The 13,605-nt window shown below is 46.7% G+C and overlaps 1 protein-coding gene across 1 annotated transcript; it reads left to right on the top strand.

Moving 5' to 3' along the window:
* Positions 1 to 3,185: 3,185 nt before the first annotated feature.
* Positions 3,186 to 4,735, top strand: LOC127298411 (benzyl alcohol O-benzoyltransferase-like). Its single transcript, XM_051328271.2, has one exon. The coding sequence runs from the start codon at positions 3,208 to 3,210 to the stop codon at positions 4,633 to 4,635; it is 1,428 nt and encodes a 475-aa protein (XP_051184231.1). The 5' UTR covers positions 3,186 to 3,207; the 3' UTR covers positions 4,636 to 4,735.
* Positions 4,736 to 13,605: the final 8,870 nt, after the last annotated feature.

Raw genomic sequence — 13,605 nt, 5'->3', positions numbered from 1 at the left:
AAACAATATAAAATAAAGTAAACCAAGCAAAACAATAACAAGTAAAGAGATTGGAGATGAGAGACTCCCCTTGCAAAATTCCTCTTTCTTCCCGGCAACGGCGCTAGAAAATATTGCTTGCAGTTGGTGAGGGAGTTGGCAATCTTTGTGATGTAACTTTTCTTTAGGTCCCTGGTAACGGTGCCAAAAAATCATGATGGTGCTCCAGGTACATCGCCAGAAAATCTTGGTGGAGGTTGTCGAAGCGATTGGGAAAACCCAAGAGGAAGGTGTGATGAGCACAACAACAAGTTTTCCCACAATGAGAAACCAAGGTTTAATCGACCAGTAGGAGAAATACATGACTTATGAAGATATTGCTAGCTGACTATTGGCAGGGCGCACTACCGGCGTCAGCAACAACATGGAACCAGCACACAACACAATCGCAATACTTCGCCCCAACTCACAGTGAAGTGTCAATCTCACTGGTTTTGCTGATAACAAAGGGTTAATCGTATGGTGCGGAAAGAGATGTTTGGAGTGAAAACTATGAAAATAGTGCTTGCAGTAAGTAACATTACAGGATGATTTTTAACGGAAAGGACCGGGGTCCACAGTTTACTAGAGGTGTCTCTCCATAAGGATAAATAGCATGTTGGATGAACAAATTACAGTTGGACAATTGACAGAATAAAGACCATACATGACGAGATGATTACTATGAGATTCGTTTAGGCATTACAACATAATATATAGACTGTAATCCAACTGCGTTTATGACTAATAATCCACCTTCAAGTTAGTATCCGCATCCCTTTTCGTATTATGTTGCAACCAACAGATTATCGCATTAAGCAATGTGTGTAAAGTAAACAATAGAATTATATTGGATAAAACATTGTTATTTTCTCCCTTGTAGCAACAACACATCTACAATCTTACAAGTTATTCTCACTCTTCCAGAAAACTAGATGCATGACTCCACTATCGAGCATAAATACTCCGTCTTGGAGTCACAAGCATTTACATGCCCAAAGCATCTACAAGCAACAGAGAGCATGCAAGATCACAAATAACATATAACATGAATATAATCGTTCTCAACCATAGTATTCAATATTCATTGGATCCTAGCAAACACAACATGTAGCATTACATAAAGATGATCTTGATCATGATAGGCACCTCACAAGATCTAAACACGAGGCACAAATTGGAGAAGACAACCATCTAGCTACTGCTATGGACCCATAGTTCAGGGATGAACTACTCACGCATCACTTCCGAGGTGGGCATGGCGATGTAGAGGCCTCCGTTGATGATCTCCCCTCCGGTAGGGTGCAGGGAAGAGCTTCAGAAGCCTCCCGAGATGGGTTCTGCAATGGTGCCGCGACGGAACTTTTTGTGGACGGAGTCTCGGGTATACAGGGTTTTCCCGAGATCGTGAATAAATAGGCGGAAGGGCGAGGTCGGTGGAGGCCAGGGTGGCACACCTACCCTAGGCACGGCCAGGGCATGGACCGCGCCTAGGGGTGACCTGGCCGCCCTGCGGCCTCTCTTCGACTCCCCTTCAGACTCTGGCTTCGTTACGGTAAAATATTGACTTCGGCTTTTGCTTTATCCAATTCCGAGAATATTTCCTGTACAACTTTTCTGAAACCAAAAACAACAGAAAAGAGGGAACTGGCACTGTAGCATCTTGTCAATAGGTTAGTGCCGGGAAATGTATAGAAGTGCAACGAAGTATAAGGTCTAAACCAATCACTGTCCTTCTCCACGACCCCACATACGCACCCTTTTGTAGTCGTGACTAAGTTTAGGTTGTACCTTCATATTGGTCTCTTACCACTCACACTCTTAACCTCCAGCCAAATTCTACAATCCTTCATAGACTACCAGTACCATGGGAACTTTACGGGGTCCCACCTAAAACCTGTCACCGCTGTCGTGCTCCTCTGGACCGCAACGCCCCACTGTCCTTCTATGGCAAGATGCAGGTTATGCGCCTTCATGCTCCTTTTGACCGCCCCACATTGTTGCAAGCCGCGAGTTTTGTGTGCACCTCGAACTCGACCAGGGCATCCGTGACGCCTCCTGCGGCACTAGCTATCACCGACCAAGACCTCTACACTGCCCTTTTTGAAGAGGTCGGAGCTCAGCACGCTTATTCGGAGCACTATTATTCCAAATGGCAGAAGGAAATGGATCATCTAGGATGGATCCAACGACCTCTTACTTGATTTTTTTCCCGTTGAATTTGTCGGAGTATGTGAAATTTGCAGGTACAAAAACACCTACGCCAAAAGAGAATATGCAAAATCACCTCCAATAATCACCAAACCTATGGTTGCTTCTACTGCCTCCGTCCCAAAATATAAGGTGTCTAAGATTAATCAAAAATTAAACCTTATTAGTTCTGATAAAAAAAATTAGAAAAAAATGTGTATCTATAATATTAAATGGATACTTTAAAAAATATACTTTATGCTGGATCTATTGATATTGATTTTGTATTATAGTTTATATTTATCTATATAATGTTGTTTAAAGTTTGAAGAGGTTGATTTTTAATAAAGCTTAGGTGCTTTATATTTTGAGACAGAGGGAGTTGGTTGGTTTTCTATCCATATTTGGACCATTCCTTACATGATTGTGCAAGCATAACAAAAAAAACAGATGGAAAATAAGAGAGACGAACTAGAAACAAAGATTTGGTGTACATAGGCACCATCGATTTTTTATTTAATAAAATTAAAAACAATAATATTTCTAAGTTTCAAAAAAGTTCTAGGAAAAACATGATGTAGCTATAGTAATATATCTCAGGAACATGTAAATTTTCAATTGGAAATAATGTGTAGTTTAGGCTACACAAAAAAAAAATGATAAAAGTGTAGGTCTAAGCATAGTGATTTCAAATCATCAAAAAAAAGACAGACTTTGCTATTATTGTGTAGCTCAGAATACAAAAAATTGTAATTGAGATTTTTCAAGTTAGTGGGACATATCATTGGCTACTTTTAAAATTTCGTTTGATAATTTTTTGAAACATCTAAATATAAATTTCAAATTTTCTACTATGCCAAAGCACCTGTGCTGGGGAGCCAAGGAGTAGTTTCCCCTTGATCTTACTGCGTACCTCATGGTGCTGCTGCTGCTCAATAAGTAGACTGCCGCACATCCATCGATCACCCCATCTCCCTCCCTTGCCGCCACAATTCAAGAATGGCTAAGACGACGCTAGATAAGCTGACGGTGGTGCGGGGCACGCCATCGCTGGTGGCGGCGGCGCGGGCGACACCGCGGGAGAGCAAGCCGCTGTCGGACCTCGACGACCAGAATTGCACGCGGTTCTACAGCACCTCCATCCACCTCTACCGCGGCCACCCGAACAAGCAACTCATCGACCCGGCGGCGGTGGTGCGGTGCGCGCTCGCGGAGGTGCTGGTGCACTACTACCCTCTCGCCGGCCGTCTTCGCGAGGAGGCCGGACGGAAGCTGGTGGTGGACTGCGCCGGACAGGGCGTGGCATTCGTGGAGGCCGACGCCAACATCACGGTGGACGACCTAGGCGATGTGCGGTATCCGCCGTTCCCGCGTTACAAGGAGTTCGTCTACGACAACCACGTCTACATGGCCGACTCCCCGCCTGGCCTGCTGCTGCACGAGATCATCGACCAGCCCCTGCAATTCGTCCAGGTAACGCGGCTCAAGTGCGGAGGCTTCGTCGTCGGCACCCGAACTTGCCACTGCCTCGGCGACGCCCCCGGCGTGGCGCAGTACATGAAGGCCTTCGGCGAGATCGCCTGCGGAGCCGAGGAGCCGAGTGTGCCGCCCGTCTGGGCCAGGGAGATATTCAACGCGCGGCAGCCGCCATGCCCTTCCTTCCCGCACTACGAGTACCGGGAGCCCGACGGCGACCACGACCGGCTCGCCTCCACGCCAGCGCACGAGCTGGCGCGCGTCCAGTTCTCGTTCGGGCCCGAGGCCGTCGCCGCGCTGCGCAGCCGGACGGCGCCGGGAACGGCGGCGTCCCGGTTCGACCTGGTGACGGCCTGCGTGTGGCGGAGCCGCACGGCGGCGCTCGGCTACGCCCCGGGAGACGAGGTGCGCCTGATGATAGACTGCAACGCGCGCGGCCGGCGACTGGGCACCTTCGGCCGCGAGATCCCCGCCGGCTTCTATGGCAACGCGTATGCCTACGCGGTGGCGCGCTGCACGGCCAAGGATCTCTGCGGCCGCGACATCGGCTACGCGGTGGGGCTCATCCGGGAGGCCAAGCAGAGGATCACGTACGAGTACATGCAGTCGGTGGCGGACCTGATGGTGCTGGAGGGCCGCCCCGTGTACGCGTGGAAGCGAACGTTCCACGTGTCCGACCTCGGCCTAGCGGGCTTCGACGACGTCGAGTTCGGGTGGGGGAAGGCCGTCTACGGCGCCGCCGCCGACGACGCCCTCCACGAGTTCCCAGGCGGCGCCAACTTCTTCCAGCGCCGCAAGAACCACAGGGGCGAGGACGAGACGTTCGTCGGCATCTACCTCCCCGAAGATTGCACGGCGAGGTACCAGAACGAGGTGGAGGCCCTGACCACCTTCACCAAGCTGTCCAGCATGGAGTTAGCTCCTGTTACGGCCTTGCGTGCCCGCTATTAATTACTACTACTCAACCCTAAACCTGGAGTAATTTTAGGGTTGATCGGCCATCATCGACCTAAAAGCCATACGCATTGTTTGATGCTTGATTTGCTTGCTTGTGTTTATTTTCCTTTCCAAAACAGGCTGTGAGCGTGTTGTAAACTTGTAATAGTAATACATGCATGTGAGGTGTATAGTTTCACCTACTCTACACAATTTCTCTCCGTATCTTTCTACAATATTTTGCTTGCTATTTAACAGCATATATATTTTTAATTTTGTCGCACTGAATCAGTGCAATGTATGTATTGTCTCCTGCGCTTCGACCTTTGCAATGTAGTTTATTCACTCTATTTTTTTTTTAGGGCGAGTCTAGGTCTCAGGCGACCGAGACATAATATGTCTCATGTCTCAGTCGCCTATGTCATGTAACAAATCTCAGTTTCAATATAGTTGTAACTTATAAAGATAGTACTAATTATCAACTCATTAAATTATTAGTTTCAACCTAGTGGAAACTCACTATGTTCTCACACTGCACAAATCGCGAGGTAAAATCCAAAAGCTAAAAGCGTCAACTGATACATACTAAAAATCAGGCGTCTGATTTCTAGCCATTCGGTTTTTTTTATCTTGGAAAGGAGGTTAATTGTAGGAAAACACGCTCCAACCTCTGGCTCCGTGGCCGTCGGATGGCCACCATTGGGCGCACGCCCTAGCGTCCAGCACCTTATTTTCTTCCATATCTCTCTCTCTCTCTCTCTCTCTCTCTCTCTCTCTCTCTCTCTCTCTCTCTCTCTCTCTCTCTCTCTCTCTCGCAGCTGTTGTTCATACATGGAGAACGAGAAATCCACGACACCGCTGCGCCCCTGCCACGTCACCGCGCCCCGGTCGCATGGTCCTAGTCGTTCGCCGCCCCGAGCTTGCGCACCTCGCCGCCTGAAGGTCGCCACGTGGTCGTCGACAACCGAGCTTCCCGCATCTGCGCCGCCACATCCTCGTCGGCGCCCACGCCGAACTCGGCCCCTAGCAGCTTGCACGCCTTCATCGCCCCGACACCGAGCTCCACCTCCCTGCGAGCGTCTGCCGCCTCCCCTGACCTACTCTTTCTGCAGCAGCGCCGCCACGTCCTCGTCGGCACTCACGCCGAGCTCAGCCTCCACCATAGCTCGTGCGCCTTTGTCGCCCCCCACATCAAATTGGGCGTCATCGTGCGCCGCTGAGAGGTGCAGCCATGCCCTGCGAGGTCCACTGCTCCCCGTCATCGATCGTCGAGGCGCGCAGAGGTGCTCCGAGGGGAGCGGCTGCTGGTGCAACAAGCGCTCCTCAATGTGTCTCGCGCTGTCTTCGGAGGGTTTGCTGATGGCAGTTTAGGTTTTTGCTATCTTGGGCACCTGGCGTTGCTACCGTTTTTGTCCGCCGTGACCGAAAATGCGTCTGGGGCCTACTCCAGCGGGGCGATGCAAAGTGACCGGACCATTCGCGGAGACGCAAACCTGGCCCAAATATGCGCCAGGTTTGCGTCTCCGCGGACACTCGGCGGTCGCGCGAAGCGTCCTCCATTTCTTACCCGGTCCCGTATGTCAGGAACAGCGAAATCGACCGCTTCGATTTGCTTCTTGTTCCCCTTCTTTCCTGCCCTAGTGCGATGATACGTCTCCGACGTATCGATAATTTCTTATGTTCCATGCCACATTATTGATGTTATCTACATGTTTTATGCACACTTTATGTCATATTCGTGCATTTTCTGGAACTAACCTATTAACAAGATGCCGAAGTGCCAGTTGCTGTTTTTGGTTTCAGAAATCCTAGTAAGGAAATATTCTCGGAATTGGACGAAATCAAAGCCCAGGGGCCTATTTTCTCACGAAGTTTCCAGAAGTCCGAAGGAGAGACGAAGAGGGGCCACGGAGGGGCCACACCATAGGCCGGCGCGGCCCCCCCTTGGCCGCGCGGCCCTGTGGTGTGGGGCCCCCGTGCCGCCTCTTGACATGCCCTTCCGCCTACAAATAGCCTCCGTGACGAAACCCCCAGTACCGAGAGCCACGATATGGAAAACCTTCCAGAGACGCCGCCGCCGCCGATCCCATCTCGGGGGATCCAGGAGATCGCCTCCGGCACCCTGCCGGAGAGGGGAATCATCTCCCGGAGGACTCTACGCCGCCATGGTCGCCTCCGGTGTGATGTGTGAGTAGTCTACCCCTGGACTATGGGTCCATAGCAGTAGCTAGATGGTTGTCTTCTCCCCATTGTGCTATCATTGTCGGATCTTGTGAGCTGCCTAACATGATCAAGATCATCTATCTGTAATTCTATATGTTGCGTTTGTTGGGATCCGATGAATAGAGAATACTTGTTATGTTGATTATCAAAGTTATGCTTATGTGTTGTTTATGATCTTGCATGCTCTCCGTTACTAGTAGATGCTCTGGCCAAGTAGATGCTTGTAACTCCAAGAGGGAGTACTTATGCTCGATAGTGGGTTCATGCCTGCATTGACACCTGGGACAGTGACAGAAAGTTCTAAGGTTGTATTGTGCTGTTGCCACTAGGGATAAAACATTAGTGCTATGTTCAAGGATGTAGTCACTAGTTACATTACGCACCATACTTAATGCAATTGTCTGTTGTTAGCAACTTAATACTGGAGGGGGTTCGGATGATAACCTGAAGGTGGACTTTTTAGGCATAGATGCAGTTGGATGACGGTCTATGTACTTTGTCGTAATGCCCAATTAAATCTCACTATACTCATCATGATATGTATGTGCATGGTCATGCTCTCTTTATTTGTCAATTGCCCAACTGTAATTTGTTCACCCAACATGCTGTTCGTCTTATGGGAGAGACACCTCTAGTGAACTGTGGACCCCGGTCCAATTCTCTTTACTGAAATACAATCTACTGCAATACTGTTCTACTGTTTTCTGCAAACAATCATCTTCCACACAATACGGTTAATCCTTTGTTACAGCAAGCCGGTGAGATTGACAACCTCACTGTTTCGTTGGGGCAAAGTACTTTGGTTGTGTTGTGCAGGTTCCAAGTTGGTGCCGGAATCCCTGGTGTTGCGCCGCACTACATCCCGCCGCCATCAACCTTCAACGTGCTTCTTGGCTCCTCCTGGTTCGATAAACCTTGGTTTCTTTCTGAGGGAAAACTTGCTGCTGTGCGCATCATACCTTCCTCTTGGGGTTGCCCAACGAACATGTGAAATACACGCCATCAAGCACATTTTCTGGCGCCGTTGCCGGGGACCTAAAGAAAAGCTACACCACAGAGATCTCTAACTCCCACGTCAACTTTGCGCCAGCAGCACATTTTCTGGCGCCGTTGCCGGGGAGATCAAGACACGCTGCAAGGGGAGTCTCCACTTCTCAATCTCTTTACTTTGTTTTTGTCTTGCTTAGTTTTATTTACTACTTTGTTTGCTGCACTAAATCAAAATACAAAAAAATTAGTTGCTAGTTTTACTTTACTTACTATCTTGTTTGCTATATCAAAAACACAAAAAAATTAGTTTACTTGCATTTACTTTACTTTATTCATCATGTTTCCTTTTAATTTTACCACAAAAGACATACCGGTAGGACGTGGGTCTATAGTTGGGAGAAATAATATAGAAGAATTCTTCAACCATGTTAGTACTATTGAAAATTTTGAAGATAGACACTTGGTAGACCTTGCGCCTACTTATGAAATTGCTGCTGCGCATTTAGTTACTTTGTTGGAAACTAAATTTGTTAATCTTAATCCTATAATCCAACACATGTTTTTCACACTTGGCGATATGGAAGAAGGGGAAAAGAAAGATTTTGTATTAGAAACCCTTCTTAGAGAATTTGGTGGTCTAGCAAGAGAAGTTAGAAAGGTGTTTGCTAAATTTAATATGCTTGGTTCTCCCACTAATTTTGTTAGTCTCCTTGAAAAGATGGATATGGATAGAATAAGATACACTAATAATATTGATGATAGAGGGGAGATCAAAGCACCAATACCATGTAAGCTCCTAGCTATGAATGATGCACTAGAAAATAACTATGCTTGGCTTGTTCCTAAAAATTTGTTTGATGAAAGTAGCACGCCTAAGACTAATGAAAAGGGAGATGCTAAAACTTATGTATCTAATATACTATGCCTGGTTGAGAAAAGCCCACACCCCGCTGTAGAAGTACCACCCTTCGATAATACTTGATACACACTTTCTGCGCCTAGCTGAAAGGCGTTAAAGAAAAGCGCTTATGGGAGACAACCCATGTTTTTACCTACAGTACTTTGTTTTTATTTTGTGTCTTGGAAGTTGTTTACTACTGTAGCAACCTTTCCTTATCTTAGTTTTGTGTTTTGTTGTGCCAAATTAAGCCGTTGATAGAAAAGTAAGTACTAGATTTGGATTACTGCACAGTTCCAGATTTCTTTGCTATCACGAATCTGGGTCCACCTCCCTGTAGGTAGCTCAGAAAATTAAGCCAATTTACATGCATGATCCTCAGATATGTACGCAACTTTCATTCAATTTGAGCATTTTCATTTGAGCAAGTCTGGTGCCATTTTAAAATTCGTCAATACGAACTGTTCTGTTTTGACAGATTCTGCCTTTTATTTCGCATTGCCTCTTTTGCTATGTTGGATGAATTTCTTTGATCCACTAATGTCCAGTAGCATTATGCAATGTCCAGAAGTGTTAAGAATGATTGTGTCACCTCTGAATATGTCAATTTATATTGTGCACTAACCCTCTAATGAGTTGTTTCGAGTTTGGTGTGGAGGAAGTTTTCAAGGATCAAGAGAGGAGTATGATGCAACATGATCAAGGAGAGTGAAAGCTCTAAGCTTGGGGATGCCCCGGTGGTTCACCCCTGCATATATCAAGAAGACTCAAGCGTCTAAGCTTGGGGATGCCCAAGGCATCCCCTTCTTCATCGACAACATTATCAGGTTCCTCCCCTGAAACTATATTTTTATTCCATCACATCTTATGTGCTTTTTCTTGGAGCGTCGGTTTGTTTTTGTTTTTGTTTTGTTTGAATAAAATGGATCCTAGCATTCACTTTATGGGAGAGAGACACGCTCCGCTGTAGCATATGGACAAGTATGTCCTTGGTTTCTACTCATAGTATTCATGGCGAAGTTTCTCCTTCGTTAAATTGTTATATGGTTGGAATTGGAAAATGATACATGTAGTAATTGCTATAAATGTCTTGGGTAATGTGATACTTGGCAACTGTTGTGCTCATGTTTAAGCTCTTGCATCATATGCTTTGCACCCATTAATGAAGAAATACATAGAGCATGCTAAAATTTGGTTTGCATATTTGGTTTCTCTAAGGTCTAGATAATTTCTAGTATTGAGTTTGAACAACAAGGAAGACGGTGTAGAGTCTTATAATGTTTTCAATATGTCTTTTATGTGAGTTTTGCTGCACCGGTTCATCCTTGTGTTTGTTTCAAATAACCTTGCTAGCCTAAACCTTGTATCGAGAGGGAATACTTCTCATGCATCCAAAATACTTGAGCCAACCACTATGCCATTTGTGTCCACCATACCTACCTACTACATGGTATTTTCCCGCCATTCCAAAGTAAATTGCTTGAGTGCTACCTTTAAAATTCCATCATTCACCTTTGCAATATATAGCTCATGGGACAAATAGCTTAAAAACTATTGTGGTATTGAATATGTAATTATGCACTTTATCTCTTATTAAGTTGCTTGTTGTGCGATAACCATGTTCACTGGGGACGCCATCAACTATTCTTTGTTGAATTTCATGTGAGTTGCTATGCATGTCCGTCTTGTCTGAAGTAAGAGAGATCTACCACCATAGGGTTAAGCATGCATATGTTAGAGAAGAACATTGGGCCGCTAACTAAAGCCATGCTCCATGGTGGAAGTTTCAGTTTTGGACAACAATCCTCAAATCTCAAATGAGAAAATTATTAATTGTTGTTATATGCTTATGCATAAAAGAGGAGTCCATTATCTGTTGTCTATGTTGTCCCGGTATGGATGTCTAAGTTGAAGAATAATCAATAGCGAGAAATCCAATGCGAGCTTTCTCCTTAGACCTTTGTACAGACGGCATAGAGGTACCCCTTTGTGACACTTGGTAAAAACAATGCATTGTGATGATCCGGTAGTCCAAGCTAATTAGGACAAGGTGCGGGCACTATTAGTACACTATGCATGAGGCTTGCAACTTATAAGATATAATTTACATGATGCATATGCTTTATTACTACCGTTGACAAAATTGTTTCATGTTTTCAAAATCAAAGCTCTAGCACAAATATAGCAATCGATGCTTTTCCTCTATGGAGGACCATTCTTTTACTTTCAATGTTGAGTCAGTTCACCTATTTCTCTCCACCTCAAGAAGCAAACACTTGTGTGAACTGTGCATTGATTCCTACATACTTGCTTATTGCACTTATTATATTACTCTATGTTGACAATATCCATGAGATATACATGTTACAAGTTGAAAGCAACCGCTGAAACTTCATCTTCTTTTGTGTTGCTTCAATGCCTTTACTTTGAATTATTGCTTTATGAGTTAACTCTTATGCAAGACTTATTGATGCTTGTCTTGAAGTGCTATTCATGAAAAGTCTTTGCTTTATGATTCACTTGTTTACTCATGACATATACATTGTTTTGATCGCTGCATTCACTACATATGCTTTACAAATAGTATGATCAAGATTATGATGGCATGTCACTCAGAAATTATACGTGTTATCGTTTTACCTGCTCGGGACGAGCAGAACTAAGCTTGGGGATGCTGATACGTCTCCGACGTATCGATAATTTCTTATGTTCCATGCCACATTATTGATGTTATCTACATGTTTTATGCACACTTTATGTCATATTCGTGCATTTTCTGGAACTAACCTATTAACAAGATGCCGAAGTGCCGATTCTTTGTTTCTGCTGTTTTAGGGTGCAGAACTCCTAGTAAGGAAATATTCTCGGAATTGGACGACATCAAAGCCCAGGCGCCTATTTTCTCCCGCAGCTGCCCGAAGTCCGAAGGAGAGACGAAGAGGGGCCACGGAGGGGCCACACCATAGGCCGGCGCGGCCCCCCCCCTTGGCCGCGCGGCCCTGTGGTGTGGGGCCCCCGTGCCGCCTCTTGACCTGCCCTTCCGCATACAAATAGCCTCCGTGACGAAACCCCCAGTACCGTGAGCCACGATACGGAAAACCTTCCAGAGACGCCGCCACCGATCCCTTCTCGGGGGATCCAGGAGATCGCCTCCGGCACCCTGCCGGAGAGGGGAATCATCTCCCGGAGGACTCTACGCCGCCATGGTCGCCTCCGGTGTGATGTGTGAGTAGTCTACCCCTGGACTATGGGTCCATAGCAGTAGCTAGATGGTTGTCTTCTTCCCATTGTGCTATCATTGTCGGATCTTGTGAGCTGCCTAACATGATCAAGATCATCTATCTGTAATTCTATATGTTGCGTTTGTTGGGATCCGATGAATAGAGAATACTTGTTATGTTGATTATCAAAGTTATGCTTATGTGTTGTTTATGATCTTGCATGCTCTCCGTTACTAGTAGATGCTCTGGCCAAGTAGATGCTTGTAACTCCAAGAGGGAGTACTTATGCTCGATAGTGGGTTCATGCCTGCATTGACACAGGGACGATGTGAGAAAGTTCTAAGGTTGTGTTGTGCTGTTGCCACTAGGGATAAAACATTAGTGCCATGTTCAAGGATGTAGTCACTAGTTACATTACGCACCATACTTAATGCAATTGTCTGTTGTTAGCAACTTAATACTGGAGGGGGTTCGGATGATAACCTGAAGGTGGACTTTTTAGGCATAGATGCAGTTGGATGACGGTCTATGTACTTTGTCGTAATGCCCAATTAAATCTCACTACACTCATCATGATATGTATGTGCATGGTCATGCTCTCTTTATTTGTCAATTGCCCAACTGTAATTTGTTCACCCAACATGCTGTTCGTCTTATGGGAGAGACACCTCTAGTGAACTGTGGACCCCGGTCCAATTCTCTTTACTGAAATACAATCTACTGCAATCTTGTTCTCTTGTTTTCTGCAAACAATCATCTTCCACACAATACGGTTAATCCTTTGTTACAGCAAGCCGGTGAGATTGACAACCTCACTGTTTCGTTGGGGCAAAGTACTTTGGTTGTGTTGTGCAGGTTCCACGTTGGCGCCGGAATCCCTGGTGTTGCGCCGCACTACATCCCGCCGCCATCAACCTTCAACGTGCTTCTTGGCTCCTCCTGGTTCGATAAACCTTGGTTTCTTTCTGAGGGAAAACTTGCTGCTGTGCGTATCATACCTTCCTCTTGGGGTTGCCCAACGAACGTGTGAAATACACGCCATCAAGCACATTTTCTGGCGCCGTTGCCGGGGACCTGAAGAAAAGCTACACCACAGAGATCTCTAACTCCCACGTCAACTTTGCGCCAGCATGCGACGCCACCACCCCAACCCCACCCGCCGCCGTCCGGCCGCAGCGCCGCAGTAGTCGCCGTCGGCTCCGTACTTGCCGCGCGGGAGAGCAGGAGCGTACTCGGGCTTGGCTCCGCCGCGTACCTGCCAGCTGTTTTCGGGCGAAACGCTCCCGGTTTCGCCGCCCTTCCGCGCCGCCCACGACATGTTCGGTCAATTGCGTCGGTAGGTTTCTTACTCGTGTTTTCGGCGCTATCGTGCGCGCCCATTGATCCGCAGTTTGTATGCACGCAGATGGACATGTGGCAGATGTTGGACAAGTTCCGCGCGGAGGTCGTCGACTCCTCTTCCGACGAGGAGTCCGATCAGTCGACGCAGACTTTGGCAACTACTGCGGCCTCTATGATCCACGAGTTCACCTCTAACCCAGGGCCGCAGTACCGGGGCTCTGTGAAGGGGCGCTCCAAAAACCTGCCGCGCAATAGAGTGGAAGGGCAAGCTCGCCTCCACAAGGACTACTTCACCCTCACCAATCCGATCTT

Source organism: Lolium perenne, chromosome 5 (genome assembly GCF_019359855.2).
Source record: "Lolium perenne isolate Kyuss_39 chromosome 5, Kyuss_2.0, whole genome shotgun sequence".
In the NCBI taxonomy this organism is placed as follows: Eukaryota; Viridiplantae; Streptophyta; class Magnoliopsida; order Poales; family Poaceae; genus Lolium; species Lolium perenne.
This window is presented reverse-complemented; position numbering and strand designations above follow the sequence as displayed.

Excerpts from the sequence above, each read along its gene's own strand:
- LOC127298411 (XM_051328271.2), top strand. The coding sequence starts at position 3,208 with ATGGCTAAGACGACGCTAGATAAGCTGACGGTGGTGCGGGGCACGCCA.